This window comes from Bufo bufo, chromosome 9 (genome assembly GCF_905171765.1).
Source record: "Bufo bufo chromosome 9, aBufBuf1.1, whole genome shotgun sequence".
In the NCBI taxonomy this organism is placed as follows: Eukaryota; Metazoa; Chordata; class Amphibia; order Anura; family Bufonidae; genus Bufo; species Bufo bufo.
The window spans coordinates 19,188,247-19,201,891 of NC_053397.1; the positions used below are offsets into that span (position 1 = coordinate 19,188,247).

General features: G+C 44.1%; 1 protein-coding gene across 1 annotated transcript in view; it reads right to left on the minus strand.

Annotated features, from left to right (window-relative positions):
• Nucleotides 1–13,645, minus strand: part of LOC120979758 (tubulin monoglycylase TTLL3) — a 53,713-nt gene that overhangs the window by 30,019 nt on the left and 10,049 nt on the right. The window contains exons 4-5 of the mRNA XM_040408715.1: nucleotides 13,444–13,539; nucleotides 9,716–9,886 (exon numbers count right to left, since the gene is read on the minus strand). Of these exons, the coding sequence (XP_040264649.1) occupies nucleotides 9,716–9,886; nucleotides 13,444–13,539 (267 nt within the window). The remainder of the gene's footprint in view (nucleotides 1–9,715; nucleotides 9,887–13,443; nucleotides 13,540–13,645) is intronic.

Here is a 13,645-nt window from a genome sequence, read left to right on the forward strand (position 1 = left end):
CGATCTGTTTCTGGAAAAGATGGGTGACGACCAATATGGTCACTGTAATATCCTCCAAAAGGGTTGTCACCCAGCTTTCCCTTGCTCCTGAAATGGAATTCCTACCTAGTTATACAGCGATACGAGCCTCAACATCCAGAAATATGGGAAAACTGGGTGGAATCTGTAATGGTGGCCATAATGGTCTATAGACAGTGGCATTGAACTACAGAAACATGGCGCACAACTGCCATAGGGAAGGGTGGTGGAAACAGGCTCAGAACTGAACTGATTCCCATTTGTCTCTCCACTGTCATAGCGGCCATTAGGGGGAGCTGTCTACAGCTTTATACAGCTTTCATTGAGTTCAATAGGAACTTTATAAAAAGCTTATTCAGTTAGCACCCCCTAGTGGTGGCTGCAGGCAGTACGACTCATACTGCACAGACTTTTCCTCCCTATAAAGATAGATTATGTAATTAATTGACGCATCATTTTGGACCTAAAACAGAATAAATGCACTTAATAAAATAAAGGCAAAAAGACATTCAGTGGATTGACAAATGGGGTCCATTTAGAGTTTTGTTATGGGGTCCTATGAATTCTGTGTATACCTGTGCCATCTTATAATGGTAGGAGCTCTATTTTTCTGATTCAGAACGTCAAATCCCATGCATAGACATAGGGGGAATATGCTGGTTTTAGACCAAGATGTGCTGGAATTGGGCCCCATTCACACGGCGACTTTTGATATCAGAATTTTGGAGTGGACACTTGGAGCCTGTTTCCCATTGCTCTCAATGACGGGCCACACAGCCTTTCATTCGGCTGCAAGGTTATAGCTCTTCAAGCAGCTGATCTGATATTGATGACCTGATAGGTCATCAATATAAAAAATTCGGACAACCCCTTAAACCCTTTCCGGGCCTAATAACCCGCAGATTTTCTGCTGCTGTTTTAAGGAGCAGAGGCCTGGGGCTAATGTCTGCAATCGGCAATAATGTTAATCGCATACATTTAACCCCTCAGATGCCATGGTCAAATTTGGCAACTCGCACCTCCCGACCCGGGACGCCTTTCCCTGGCTGAGTTTGAGAAAGGCGTTCCATAGCAGTTATAGGCCTATAGTATATTCCAATGCTGGCCTGCAGGTGGCAGCACTGCATGTGAATATACTGAATCCTGTATTCTGTAATGGATAGAAATCCAATTCCACCTCATTTGGATTTTTTTCCCCAGCTTCCCACTACATTGTATTCCTTAGTAAATGCTGCCATTAAAATGTACAACTTGTCCTGCAAAATACAAGCCCTCTTGTGGCTATGTGAACGGAAAAATAAAAAAATTATGGCTCCAAGAAGGCCAGGAGTAAAAAAAAAAAAAGAAAAAATATGCAAAGAAAGGAAAATTGCAAGGTCCCCTTCAGGGACCAGTTCTGGCTTTGTGCAGCCACCACTAGGGGGAGCCCTAGGAGCTTACTGTCTACTGGTCATACACTGAGCTACTAAGCTCACATTTTCCAGGCTTTTTTTTATTTTTATTCTTATAGCAAAAAATACTAACAGATACAGACAGAGAAAATGGTGCATAAATCTGTGAAATGAAAAGAAAAAAAAAGAAAAAAAAAAAGTTTTTTTTTTTTTGCAAACTGCTCTTAAATATATTAGTTAATGCATGAATACCAGCTCCATGGGAATTGCTCCCTTCATGATAACCTATGAGGAGCAAGCTGCATATTATTTAATGAGTTACTAACATGTTATGGAATTGCCACTTATGCAATTCTCCAACAATGGTTCCGATCTCTGTGACAAAGTGACAACACATCACCTGTGAGCAGCTATCTGGGGGATCTTCTCCACCATAATATCTCTCTAGGTCTTTCTATGCCTATTTCCAGCAGGACATAGAGCGACCCATCAGAGGCTGTTGGCATCTTACCGGGCATATCAGGACCTGGCACATCCAGCTGCCCCTCTGTCCTGCGCCGTGCTGCTGCTGCACCTCCTCGTGACATGCAGGCAGGATCCCTGGATAATCCGGCCCCTTCTGTTTGTTGTCGTCTGGACGACTGTTTCCCAGGCAACTGGGAAACATAATCCTACTCCTCCTGCGGTAACTGGTGGCTCTGTAATGCACCTGACAGCCCGTGTGCAATGTGTGAACTCAGTGTAACCTTCGCCATGGAACTGACCTGTCAATTGCTATTTTCCACCCATTTAAACCAATCTGATACAAATTTTGGCACAGATTTCGTCGCTGTGTGAACATACCCTTAGGCTGCGCTCGTACAGATAAAACCAATTATATCCAGCTCCAAAATACCCCCGTTTTCCGAATCTGCTTGCATACAGTTCAGATTGTCACAGCAGCACAGTGTATTTCAGGAATTGCACGAGCTGATCTTCTGAGAGGCAATGACCCATCTACTGATGGGATCCTTTAGGGTACCTGCATACGGGTGCAGGTTAACACACAGAAAATCGGCACGAATTTCCGTGCGGTTTTCTGTCCGTTTCGCAACCCCAAAAACACAATACGTAATTGCGTTTTTTTTTTGGTGCGGATTTGATGCAGTTTTACCGCAGATTTCACCCTTTTGCTCTTAATCCGCATCATGTGCAGGTATTCTTATGGAGCTTTACCCACGCAGCCAAAATTTCAGTAACTGTACAGAATAGGATTTGCGGAAAATCATGCAGAATCAACCCTAATCAGATTTATGGAGCTACGTAATGTTCAGTCTTCTGTGTGTGTGTGTGAATATACCCTTATAGGAGGAGCTAGCCAAGTACAGTGCTCACCCATCTCTGGAATTCCCATAAAAATGAATGGAGCTGCTGCGACTGGTTGCTCCATTCACTGCAGGGGGGCTGCAGGGAGTGCGGGGCCCCCGTTCTCATGATCAGTGGGGGTCCCAGCAGTAGGATCCTGTGGATAGGGGATAACTTCAAGCAACCGGAATACCCCTTTAAACTATACGCTTTTCCCTCATTATCAGTGCCATGCTGCCACCTGCTGGCTACTCTGGGCACTACCAATTAGAGGGTCTGTCCAAAATGACCGATGATGTCATGACAAGTCAGGATCCGGACCTGTGCCCGATGGTTGATTGCAGCAGCTAACTAAAAGAGGAGACCACCAGAGCTTATTCACACGTTGCAGTCATGTCGCGATTTTACTAAATCACAACAAAAGCAGAACATGATCACGACGTGTCATGTGAATAAACTCTACGAGAGTGTTCACACCGGGAAGATTTCAGAAGAAATCCGAGGCCGACCTCCTGATTTCTGCAGCAGAATTAGCGTTTGAGCCAAACACAGATTTAACCCCCATCAATGGGGCTGATCCACATGTGGCCCCTCAGCTGTGGTTTCTGTGAGGACTGGAGACAGCAGGAAAAAATGGAAATTCCAATTTTTTTTTTTTTTTAGGCACCTCGGATTTTACATTCGCACACGGAAAAAATGCACATTGTATGTATTTGCCGATAAAAAAAGTTTTTTTTTGGTACAGAAAATGCGCTGAAATCCTTGCAAAAAATCTGCTGCGTGAACGTGCCCTAAAGCTTTCTTTAATCGCACCATCCCTTTACCCACCCCCCACCTTTGGGTGCCGTATGGACACAAGGAAATGATGAAACGGTTTACAGCACACTTCGTTGCGCCACCTTAGGGTGCACTCACACAACCGTATGTGTTTTGTGCTCCGCAAATTGCGGCTCTGCAATACACTGATACCGGCTGTGTGCGTTCCGCGAATTGCATACAGCCAGCCCTATGATAGAAAAAGCCTATTCTTGTCCACAATTGCGGGCAAGAATAGGACATGCTCGCACACGATGTGCTGTCCGCATCTTTTGCGGCCCCATTGAATAGAATGGGCACGCATCTGTTCCGCAAAACTGCACAACGGATACAGACACACAAATACAGTCGTGTGACTGAAAGTCCTGCTAATAGGTGGCTATATAAAGCCTCAGGTAAGAAGGCGATTTTTCCTTTTCCTGGAGTCATAGGGGGAAATTTATCGATAATCGAGTAAAGGAAAACTGGCCTAGTTGCCCATAGCAACCAATCAGATTCCACCTTTCAATTTTTGATAGATCCTTTGGAAAATAAAAGATGGAATCTGATTGGTTGTTATGGGCAACTAAGAGAGTTTTCTTTTGCACCAGTTTTAATAAATCTCCCTCTATAGTGTCCAAGGAGGAAGTGGCCTGGGGCGAATGTTGCCCCTTGTCAGTGTAATTTCCTCCAATAAGTCACCAAACCAGAAAATAATTGCTAGGCCTCAAGTATACAAACCACTTGACAGGAAGCTGGCCTTGGTGCCCACAGCAACCAATCAGAGCTCAGCTTTTATTTGTTTACCTACTCTGAAGAAATAAAAGCTGCGCTGTGATTGGTTGCTATGGGTTACGAGGCCTGTTTTTCTGTTAGGCCCCCTGTAGATTAGCTTTCATGGATCCTGTACTATGTGTATATGTTAAAGGGGGGCTGTCACCTGCACAGTCAGTTTCAAACTGAGCATACCGCCATGTAGTGTAGGAGCCCTGACACATAACCATATCATTCTTGTAAAAACACGGTCCTCAAATCCTGAGTAAGGTTTTTTTTATTTTTATGCAAATAAGACTTTTGTGTACTGTGACAGGGCTTGATAGGAACCCACTATCTTCCCATAGACCGCAATGGCAAATGACTGCAGTCTATGGGACAAATGATCATAGAGCCCCCTGGGGACTGAAAATAAATGGAAAAAAGCTAAAAAAAAATATACAAAAATAAGAATTTCAAGTCACCTCCCCTTCCCCATTTTACAAAGAAAAATAAAAGTTTATAATATAAAAATAATAAAAAAAGATAATTAGTATCGCTGCTTCTAAAAACACGGGAACTATTAAAATATAAAAGTATTTATCCTGTATGGTAAAAAAAAAAATCGAAATGGTCGATTTGACTTTTTTTCCGTTGCTTTACCTCCCAAAAAAGTTGAATAAAAAGTGATCAAGAGGTCATACACACCCAAAAATGGTATCAATGTAAACTACAGATCGCCCTGCCAGAAAATGCAAAGCAAAGAAAAAATACCTTTTTTTTTTCTCTAAGTTTTTATTTTTTCTTAAAAAATATCAAAACACAAGAAAAACAATATAAATGTGGTATCGCTGTAATCGTACTGACCCCGAGAATGAAGTTAACAGGTCATTTTTACCTCCTAGAGAACGCAGTAAAAACAAAACCATATAAAATTGGCGCAATTGTTTTTTTTTTCTCCCAATTCCACACCATTTTCAGCTCACTGCTGGAACTGAAGGTCATTAATTTCATGTAACTTTAAGAAGTGAGACGCACAGTCGCGTTCTGAAGTAAATTTCAAACCCATACACTTGCGTTCGGGGCTCCGCTTGTGAGCTCCGTTTGAAGGCTCTCACAAGCGGCCCTGAACGGATCCGTCCAGCCCCAATGCATTCTGAGTGGATGCGGATCCGCTCAGAATGCCTCAGTCTGGCTCCGCTTGGCCTCCGTTCCGCTCAGCAGGCGGACACCCGAAAGCAGCTTGCAGCGTTCGGGTGTCCGCCTGGCCATGCGGAGCCAAACGGATCCGTCCAGACTTACAATGCAAGTCAATGTGGACGGATCCGTTTGACGTTGACACAATATGGCTCAATTTTCAAACGGATCCGCCCCCCATTGACTTTCAATGCAAAGTCTGGACGGATCCGTCTGAACAACTTTCACACTTAGATTTTTTTGTGAAATATAATGCAGACTGATCCGTTCTGAACGGATCCCATCGTTTGCATTATAGGAGCGGATCCGTCTGTGCAGACACCAGACGGATCCGCTCCGAACGCAAGTGTGAAAGTAGCCTAAGATTGCTGCTTAAGTAGTGCACAAAATCTGGTACGAGCGCCACATAGGAAATCCAGAAGAACAGGTCGTCCATGTAATGGCCATACCAGATGATGGGGGTGGAAAAACAGAGGAGCACTGTCATACAAATAGTGTTTTACCTGCCATGACACATATTTGTGAGCGAAGGTGAGAACTTTTGGGGTCATTTATCAAACTGGTGTAAAGTAGAACTGTCTTAGTTGCCCATAGCAACCAATCAGATTCCACCTTTCATTTTGGACAGCTCCTTTAGAAAATGAAAGGTGGAATCTGGTTGCTATGGGCAACTAAGCCAGTTCTACTTTACACCAGTTTGATAAATGACCCCATTTGTTCCTATAGACACTCCGGTTCTCTGGAGAAAACATTGTGAACCACGCCAACAATCCTGCAAGGCAGATGAATACCGGAAATCACTGGATGTCACCAGGAACCATTTCGGTGCTTGCATAGCCAGGGTAGGTGGTTTACTGGGTAAAGGCGCAACACGGCGGGTTCACAACCCAGTTGGTACACGGCAGACATTACAAATTTGGTATCTTGTATGTAGGCTGGGATATACTTAATTAAAACCTGTAATAGACTGTCAACCCATCCAGGCTAAAGTTTTATAATTCTGTGCCGGCCACTATAGGACTCATGGGTGGACGGAAGTGCTGCCTCATCCTCCTCTCTGCTTGTCAGGAATCATGATCCTGAATACAGGTGAATCTCTGTGGGAATGGAGAAGATGAGGAGACATGAGAGGAGGGTGAGGTGAGGCTAATGAGCAGCAGCACTTGTCTGCAGTCTCCATTACCACAGTCTGTCCTCTCTGTACTTCATGTCTACTCATGAACTAACTTCCCCAGAGATTCAGCTAAAGTTCTTATCATCTGTATTTAGGATCATAACCCCTGACAAGCAGAGCAGAGAGGAGGAGGATGAGGCAGCTCTTTACCTCAGTGTTGTGAAGTAACTTGTCCTCATGTGTGATCAGGACAGGTTTTGTGTGAACTAATGGGACAGCAGCCATTTTGTTTCTCCAGACAAAACGAGCCATTATAACAAATGAAAGGTATTTGTGAATATATTTATAATAAAGTAATACTTAAGTATTTTCATTTTCTTAATTCCCGGAGAACCCCTTTAATAAAGACCAATTGAAAAAAAGATTTTTAGCCCAAAATGAGTAAAATGCAATCATAAAATGCCCCCGAAGGTGTACATAGCCTTCATGGAAAGGAATGAAAGACCACCATTATTGGGTGACCTCCTACAATAAAGTCAGCCTGTAGAAGACCACCTACTATACCGTCTTCTAATACTCGCTTTAAAGGACATTTATGGCATATCGAGGGCTCAGGGCCCCACAGTGAATGTCACACACATACGGCCTCCTCTGCATTCATTGCAGTGACTAGAGAGGACACGGCACATGCGCAGCACTTCTTCATTCATCGCTATGGGACTAAAAAATGAGCAAGTACTTGGCCATTTTTGGAAGTCCCATAGCAGTGAATAGAGAACGGCGTGCATGAGTGGTGTCTTCTCCATGACCGGATCCCAGAGGTGGGACCAGCACTTGTGGGACATTTATGGCGTATCGGTAGGATATGCTGTAAAGATCCAGATGGGGGACAACCCCTTTACCGACAACCATTTTACTAAACGCAAACCAATAATGAGGGACAGCAAAAAACAGCAGAGACAGGACAAAAAGGCTTTATTTTTGGAATAAGAAAAATCTACGTTAAGTGCAAAAAAAGCAGAAGATACAGAATATCACTTTGTTCTTTTTGAAGATTGCCAATTCTCATGAGGCAGGGGGCGAGGGGGGGGGGGACCAGCGCTCTCACAATTCAGTAACACCGTCATGAAATAAACCGTGTGATTTGGCAAAAAGGTCCGTATGGAGTGGAAATATAGACGAGAGGCTTCCTGACGAGGGTTCATGATCTCCCATTTAACAACTGCGGGTGAGGCCGGGCAGTACGGAAAGCCTTACAGTACCTCTGGAAAAGATGGCGTCGTCCGTAAAAATAAAAACGTGAACCGTCTCGCTGGCAGGCGTGTCCGAGGGCAGGAAGAATGCCTGCAGCTTACAATACATGCACCAGGCTGTGTATTGCGCACTCAATCCTTGGTCGGCTTTGCTTCCCCCCAAAAGAAAACAAAATTATTTAGGGGAGAGGGGAATGGAAAGAGAAAGAGAGAGAGCTGATAATGCACTCGAGAGTAACCCCTTCAGTGCCACTGAAGGTTCCATTGAAAATCACTTTAAGGACCTTCTTTGTAGAAACTGCTGGAAAAAAAGAAATCTAAAGCAATAATAAAAATGGAAGAAATATAGAAAATAAAGTGGGTTACAGGTTCAGACAAGCACATAAAGTTTCTCTCAAAATAACAATAAAAATATTCTGTCCCATCCTGTGGGGGAATTTGGAATGAAGGTAAATGCCATGTACATTTCCCCCTGAGGTCTACCTGACAGACATTCACCGTTTCCTTAATTCTGCACCTAAATGCAAGCCCCCTCCCTCGGCCCTTTTATTCCCCGCCACGCTGGGCAGTGATGCAGAGATCCAGGAGCAAAATGAGGGAGTCACATCCGCTGTCTGCAATCGGTCTTTAAAACTGCAAAAGAGGTGGAGAAAGGGAAACTGTTAGGGCACTTTGTCAACGAGAAGAATTTTATACACAGACACAAAGTTCCATGTCACACATCTACAGAATTGTCCTCCTGCATTCACCACTAGGGTGCATACAGTGTTATTAAGGAGTTTAATGTATAAACAGTATGCAGTAAGGTCCTGAGCTCCCCCTAGTGGTGGTTAGGAATTCATAACTTATGCATGGTCTTTGTACAGGACATGGAGCTCTGAATCAGACAGAAAAAGAAGAGTTCTCTTTTAGATAGCCGCAGTGCATGAAAAAAAGGATGTACATAACAGATCAGAGTGTGGAGAGAAGTGAAAGCTTCAGGTAGGGCAGATCACACAGATTGCATTGTGTCAAATAGATAAGAAAGCAAACACTGCAGAGTGCACAGGAAGTGTATGAATCATTTAGGTAGCGTATCAATGTGGAGAGAGTGGAAAGAACCCATGGCAGACTTTGCAGGGGTGGGTTCACGTATTCCTTAGCACTAGAGAGAGAAGATCCCTCATGGTCTGTAGAAGGAGAAATCTGTCCAATAATGAAGCTGTGCTAATACATGAGAGCTAGTGAAGGCAGCAGCATCCTGGACACACAGACCTCACATGCTGCATGTATTACTGGGAGGGACATATCCACATAAGAGAAGCCTGAAACTAGGAGCAGGTCATAACCTGAATATCAGAAGGTCTGAAAATGAATGAAACTGAAAGTGCAACTTTTCTTTTACCAAACCACTAACATATGAAAAAAACTAATGTGATCGCTGGGATCCGACTGCTGGGACAGGAGCACGGGGGTGCCCTGTGTGCATGGAGCAGCGATGCGCATGTGTGACCACCAAGTCATTCACTACAATAGCATTTCCATAGAAGTGAATGGAGCAGTGGTCACAAGTGTGAAACAGCGCTCCATTTACAGAGTGTTCAGTTGGGGTCCCAGGGGTCAGACCCCCCAGTGATCATATATTTATAACCTGTCCTGGGGATGGGCGATAAATGCTGCTCTTGGTCCAATCCCTTTCAGAGCTGTAAATGTGTGGACACCCTACAACCCCCATTATTTCTAGGACCAGTGGGGGGTCTCTGCAGTCAATTAACTACGTCCAGATCTGCTGGTGCCCTGAGGGAGGCTCCAAGCTCAAGGTGCACGAGGCGGAACGGCATCCGCTCCTAGTCAGAGGTAAGTGCTCTTACATTCTTAAGGAATTCCTCGGCTACGATACGGGCTCTAGCGTTGACTGACAGCTTCATCTCGCTGATCTCCTTGTCGATCTCCTCCATAAAATGAATCACGAAGTCGACCAGCTTGTGTTTGTACATTTGCTCCGTGTGGAAGTTTGTGATCAGGAAGCTGATGTCGTATCCCTGGGAACAAGATAAAAACCATTGCTTTAAACGCCGTTCCAAATCAGATGGGTGCCGCTAATTGCTTCTACGCATCGGCAGCTCCTGAGAAGGACTACACCCTGACAACTGTGGAAGATGTTAGGCAGAGTTCACACTGCGGCTGGGGCTTCTGTATACAACATGAATCACAAAGCTCTGGAGGATTTCTTGCACGGTAATGGGGTTCATCAGGTTCTGCCATTTTGATAGAAAGAATGGCGCCGCATACTGCACTATTCTTTCAGCAAAATCTGCCAAGATCGCCAACAAAGGCTCCAAATGAACCCTCTGATAGCAATGTGAACAGAGACTTGCACACGAACATACCCATACATAGTATCTAGTACCACAAACTGCAGCAGGCTTAAAGAGTTGTTCACCCCTGGGGACCTTCTCTTCAGATGACCCTGCATGGTCGGACCTCCGGTGGGAATCATTTTTACCGGAACTCCGCCGCTGGGTTCCAGCTCCATCGCTCTCTCTCATGTACCACAGGTCTCTGTGTTACCCACCTCAACATCTGGCGAGTCACGTGGCCACTGCAGCAGATGTCTGGCCGGAGCGGTGACTTGTTTTCCCATGTGTCGCTAGGTCGTGTTACACATGGTTGACAACTCATTGCTGCAGCCAGTCATTGGCTGCAACGGCCACGTGACCCGTGTCAAACTGGACCCCAGACCAGTGATGAAGCCGGAACCCCGCGGTGGGGATCAGGCGAGTATAATTCTCCCTGTGCGGCCGCTGAAGAAAAGGTCCCCAGAGACGAACAACAACAACCCATTTTAAGGGGCTGTCCAGAATTATAAAATTATGGCAGTTTTTTTTTGTTTTTTTTTGCAAAAATGAGCACCTGTTAAAGGATTATAAAACATCTCCTGGCACTTCCAGCATGTCGAATCAGGACCAGGAAGTGGAGAACAGCAGGAACCAGGGCGGTATTGAGGAATTGGGTGCTGGACAACCCCTTTAACAATAGAAGGCGATGATTTAAAGGAAACATGTCCCCAATTGTATGTGATCGTTTATGTGTGTGGGATATTAGAGGGAAATACAGGCAGACAGAATCGATGCCCAGGAACAAACAGCAGCACCAGGGGGGACATCCACATACGGGAAAACCATTCTCCCGTGGATCTCGCCAGAAACACAATCAGATCAGCGGCTCATCTGGAACCATTAACACCGACGGATAAAATCTGCAGCATTTTCTGCAACATAATAAGCATGCTGTGGATTTGGGGACTTTGTAGCATGCTTGTTTTTACGCGCAGAATGTGGATGGCATGTTCTACACTCTATCCACATACACTGCACAGTAAGGCCTCCACCATATGTCAGCGAATCATGGACGTGTGCTGCCCACGGTCTCCACAGACAGCACACGTATTCATTGACTTCTATGCGAGTATTCACACACCAGTGGTTTTCTCACGGACTGTGGGGACACCATGGAAGGAAGCCTTATTTTTGCGGATCTCTCATGAACATTATAGTCTATGTGGTTTTTACGGACCCAGACACAACACGGATGCGGTCCATGGTTTTCATGGATAGTTGCTAGGAGATGCTCTGAAAATTAATTTTCAGCCCAGCAGTGCCATGGAATTCATGCGACACGGGGGGCAAAAAACAGATACAGGGACCAAACAGGGGTCCTTCATCGATGAAACAACGATTATCATGTCACAGGTGTCACAGACACGGATGTGTAAGGGGGACCTCCGTCTGCAGCGTGTGAAACAAGATGCAAACTTCTGCATAATGAGCCTGGATGCCTGGTGGAGTGTCTACCATAGCCCACATGCTTCCAAGCAGATACTTGCCTCTGCAGTAGGAGCTGCCGTAACCAGAAGAACGCAATATGCTTAACCCTTAAAGGACCCATGACGTAGCTGTACGTCATGGGTCCGATCCCTAAACATGGCGCCCACTCGCAGCGGGCGCCTTAGCCGCGGGGTCTCTGCTATTTTAAATGAAGTCTTCAATGATGGCTTTTTAGCCATCACTGAATACTATGGGCAATTGAATGATCGCCAGTTATTGTCCTCCAAGGTGACTTGAAAAAAGTAAAAAAAAAAAAAATCTTTTTACAAAATAAATAAATAAATATAAATATATAAATATATATATATATATATATATATATATATATATATATATATATATATATATATAAAAAGTTCAAATCACCTTTCCTTAAAATAAAAATACTTAATAAAATAAACAAACAAACAAACAAACATCATGGGCATTGCCACGTGCCCATACTATTAAAATATTACAATATTAATGGCATACGGCAAATGGCATAGCGGGAAAAAAATAATAACAGCCAATTTGCCATTTTTTGTCATTTCAAGTACTCCGTTTTTTTATAAAAAGTGATCAAAAAGTTACAGATTGTCCCGCAAAAAATGAGCCCTCACACAGCCCCGTACACATAGCTACAAAATAGTTATAGGGGTCAGAATATGGTTATGAAAAACTTTTTAATTATAGAAGTGTGGTATCGTTGGAACCGTACTGACCTGGAGAATGAAGATAACAGTGTAAATTTGCCCGCATAGTGTACAGTGTAAAAATAAAAATATTTTCCCAATTCTACCCCATTTGGAATTTTTTTCCCCGCTCCCTACTACATGGTATGCAACCGTAAATGTTGCCATTGGAAAGCACAACTTGTCCAGCAAACAATAAGCCCTTATAAGGCTATGTGAAAGGAAAAATAAAAAAGTTATGACTATAGGAAGGTGGGGAGTGAAAAGTGAAAACGCAAAAATGGAAAATCCCAGGGTCCTTAAGGGGTTAAAGGGGTTGTCTAGGAAGTCGGTGCTGGAACTACAAACCGCCCTCTATTCCTTAGTGCATGGAGCTGGTAACTGTAATGCTGCTCTCATTGAGGAGTGCAGATCCAGCTCTGTCCACTACACAATGGACGGAGCGGTGTAAGGGTCCATTCACACGTCCGCAAAATGGGTCCGCATCCGTTCCGCAATTTTGCGGAACAGGTGCAGACCCATTCATTTTCAATGGGGCCGGAATGTGCTGTCTGCATCCGCGGATCCACACTTCCGTTTCCGCAAAAAAATATTGCGGACAAGATTAGGCATTTTCTATTATAGTGCTGGCGATGTGCGGTCTGCAAATTGCGGAATGCACATTGCCAGTGTTTGGCGGATCCGCAGAACACTTACGGACGTGTGAATGGACCCTAATTTTGGTGATGACTTCCTGGATACATCAAACAACTGATGGGTGGGGGAGCAGGACCACGGACCCCGCAGATCGGATATTGATGGGCCATCAATATCCTAGATAACCCCCTTATCTACACAGGTGCAAAGGAAACGAAGCGTCATCGTAGATAGTGACTCATGGAATATAATTGGGGACAGGTCCCCTTTAAATCACCTCTCATAATTAAAAGACAGGAACATGATAACCTCTAATGGACTCTTTAAAGATAAATTTGTGATTTGATTTAATTTAATTTTTTTCATGGATTCTGCAACACATGGGCGGAGAACGGTGCTCACCTCTACAGGCTTTCTGCGCAGGATAAAGAAATTTTCCGCTCTCATCATCATGAAGCGCATGAATTTGTGACATAAAATCTTTTCAATTTCATCAGCCTAAAAGTAAAACAAAAAAGTAACCATTTAAAATATATAAAATGTAATCCTTCAATTCATCCCCACTGAAGGGGCAAAAAAACAAACAAAAAACATCAGGTCTAAG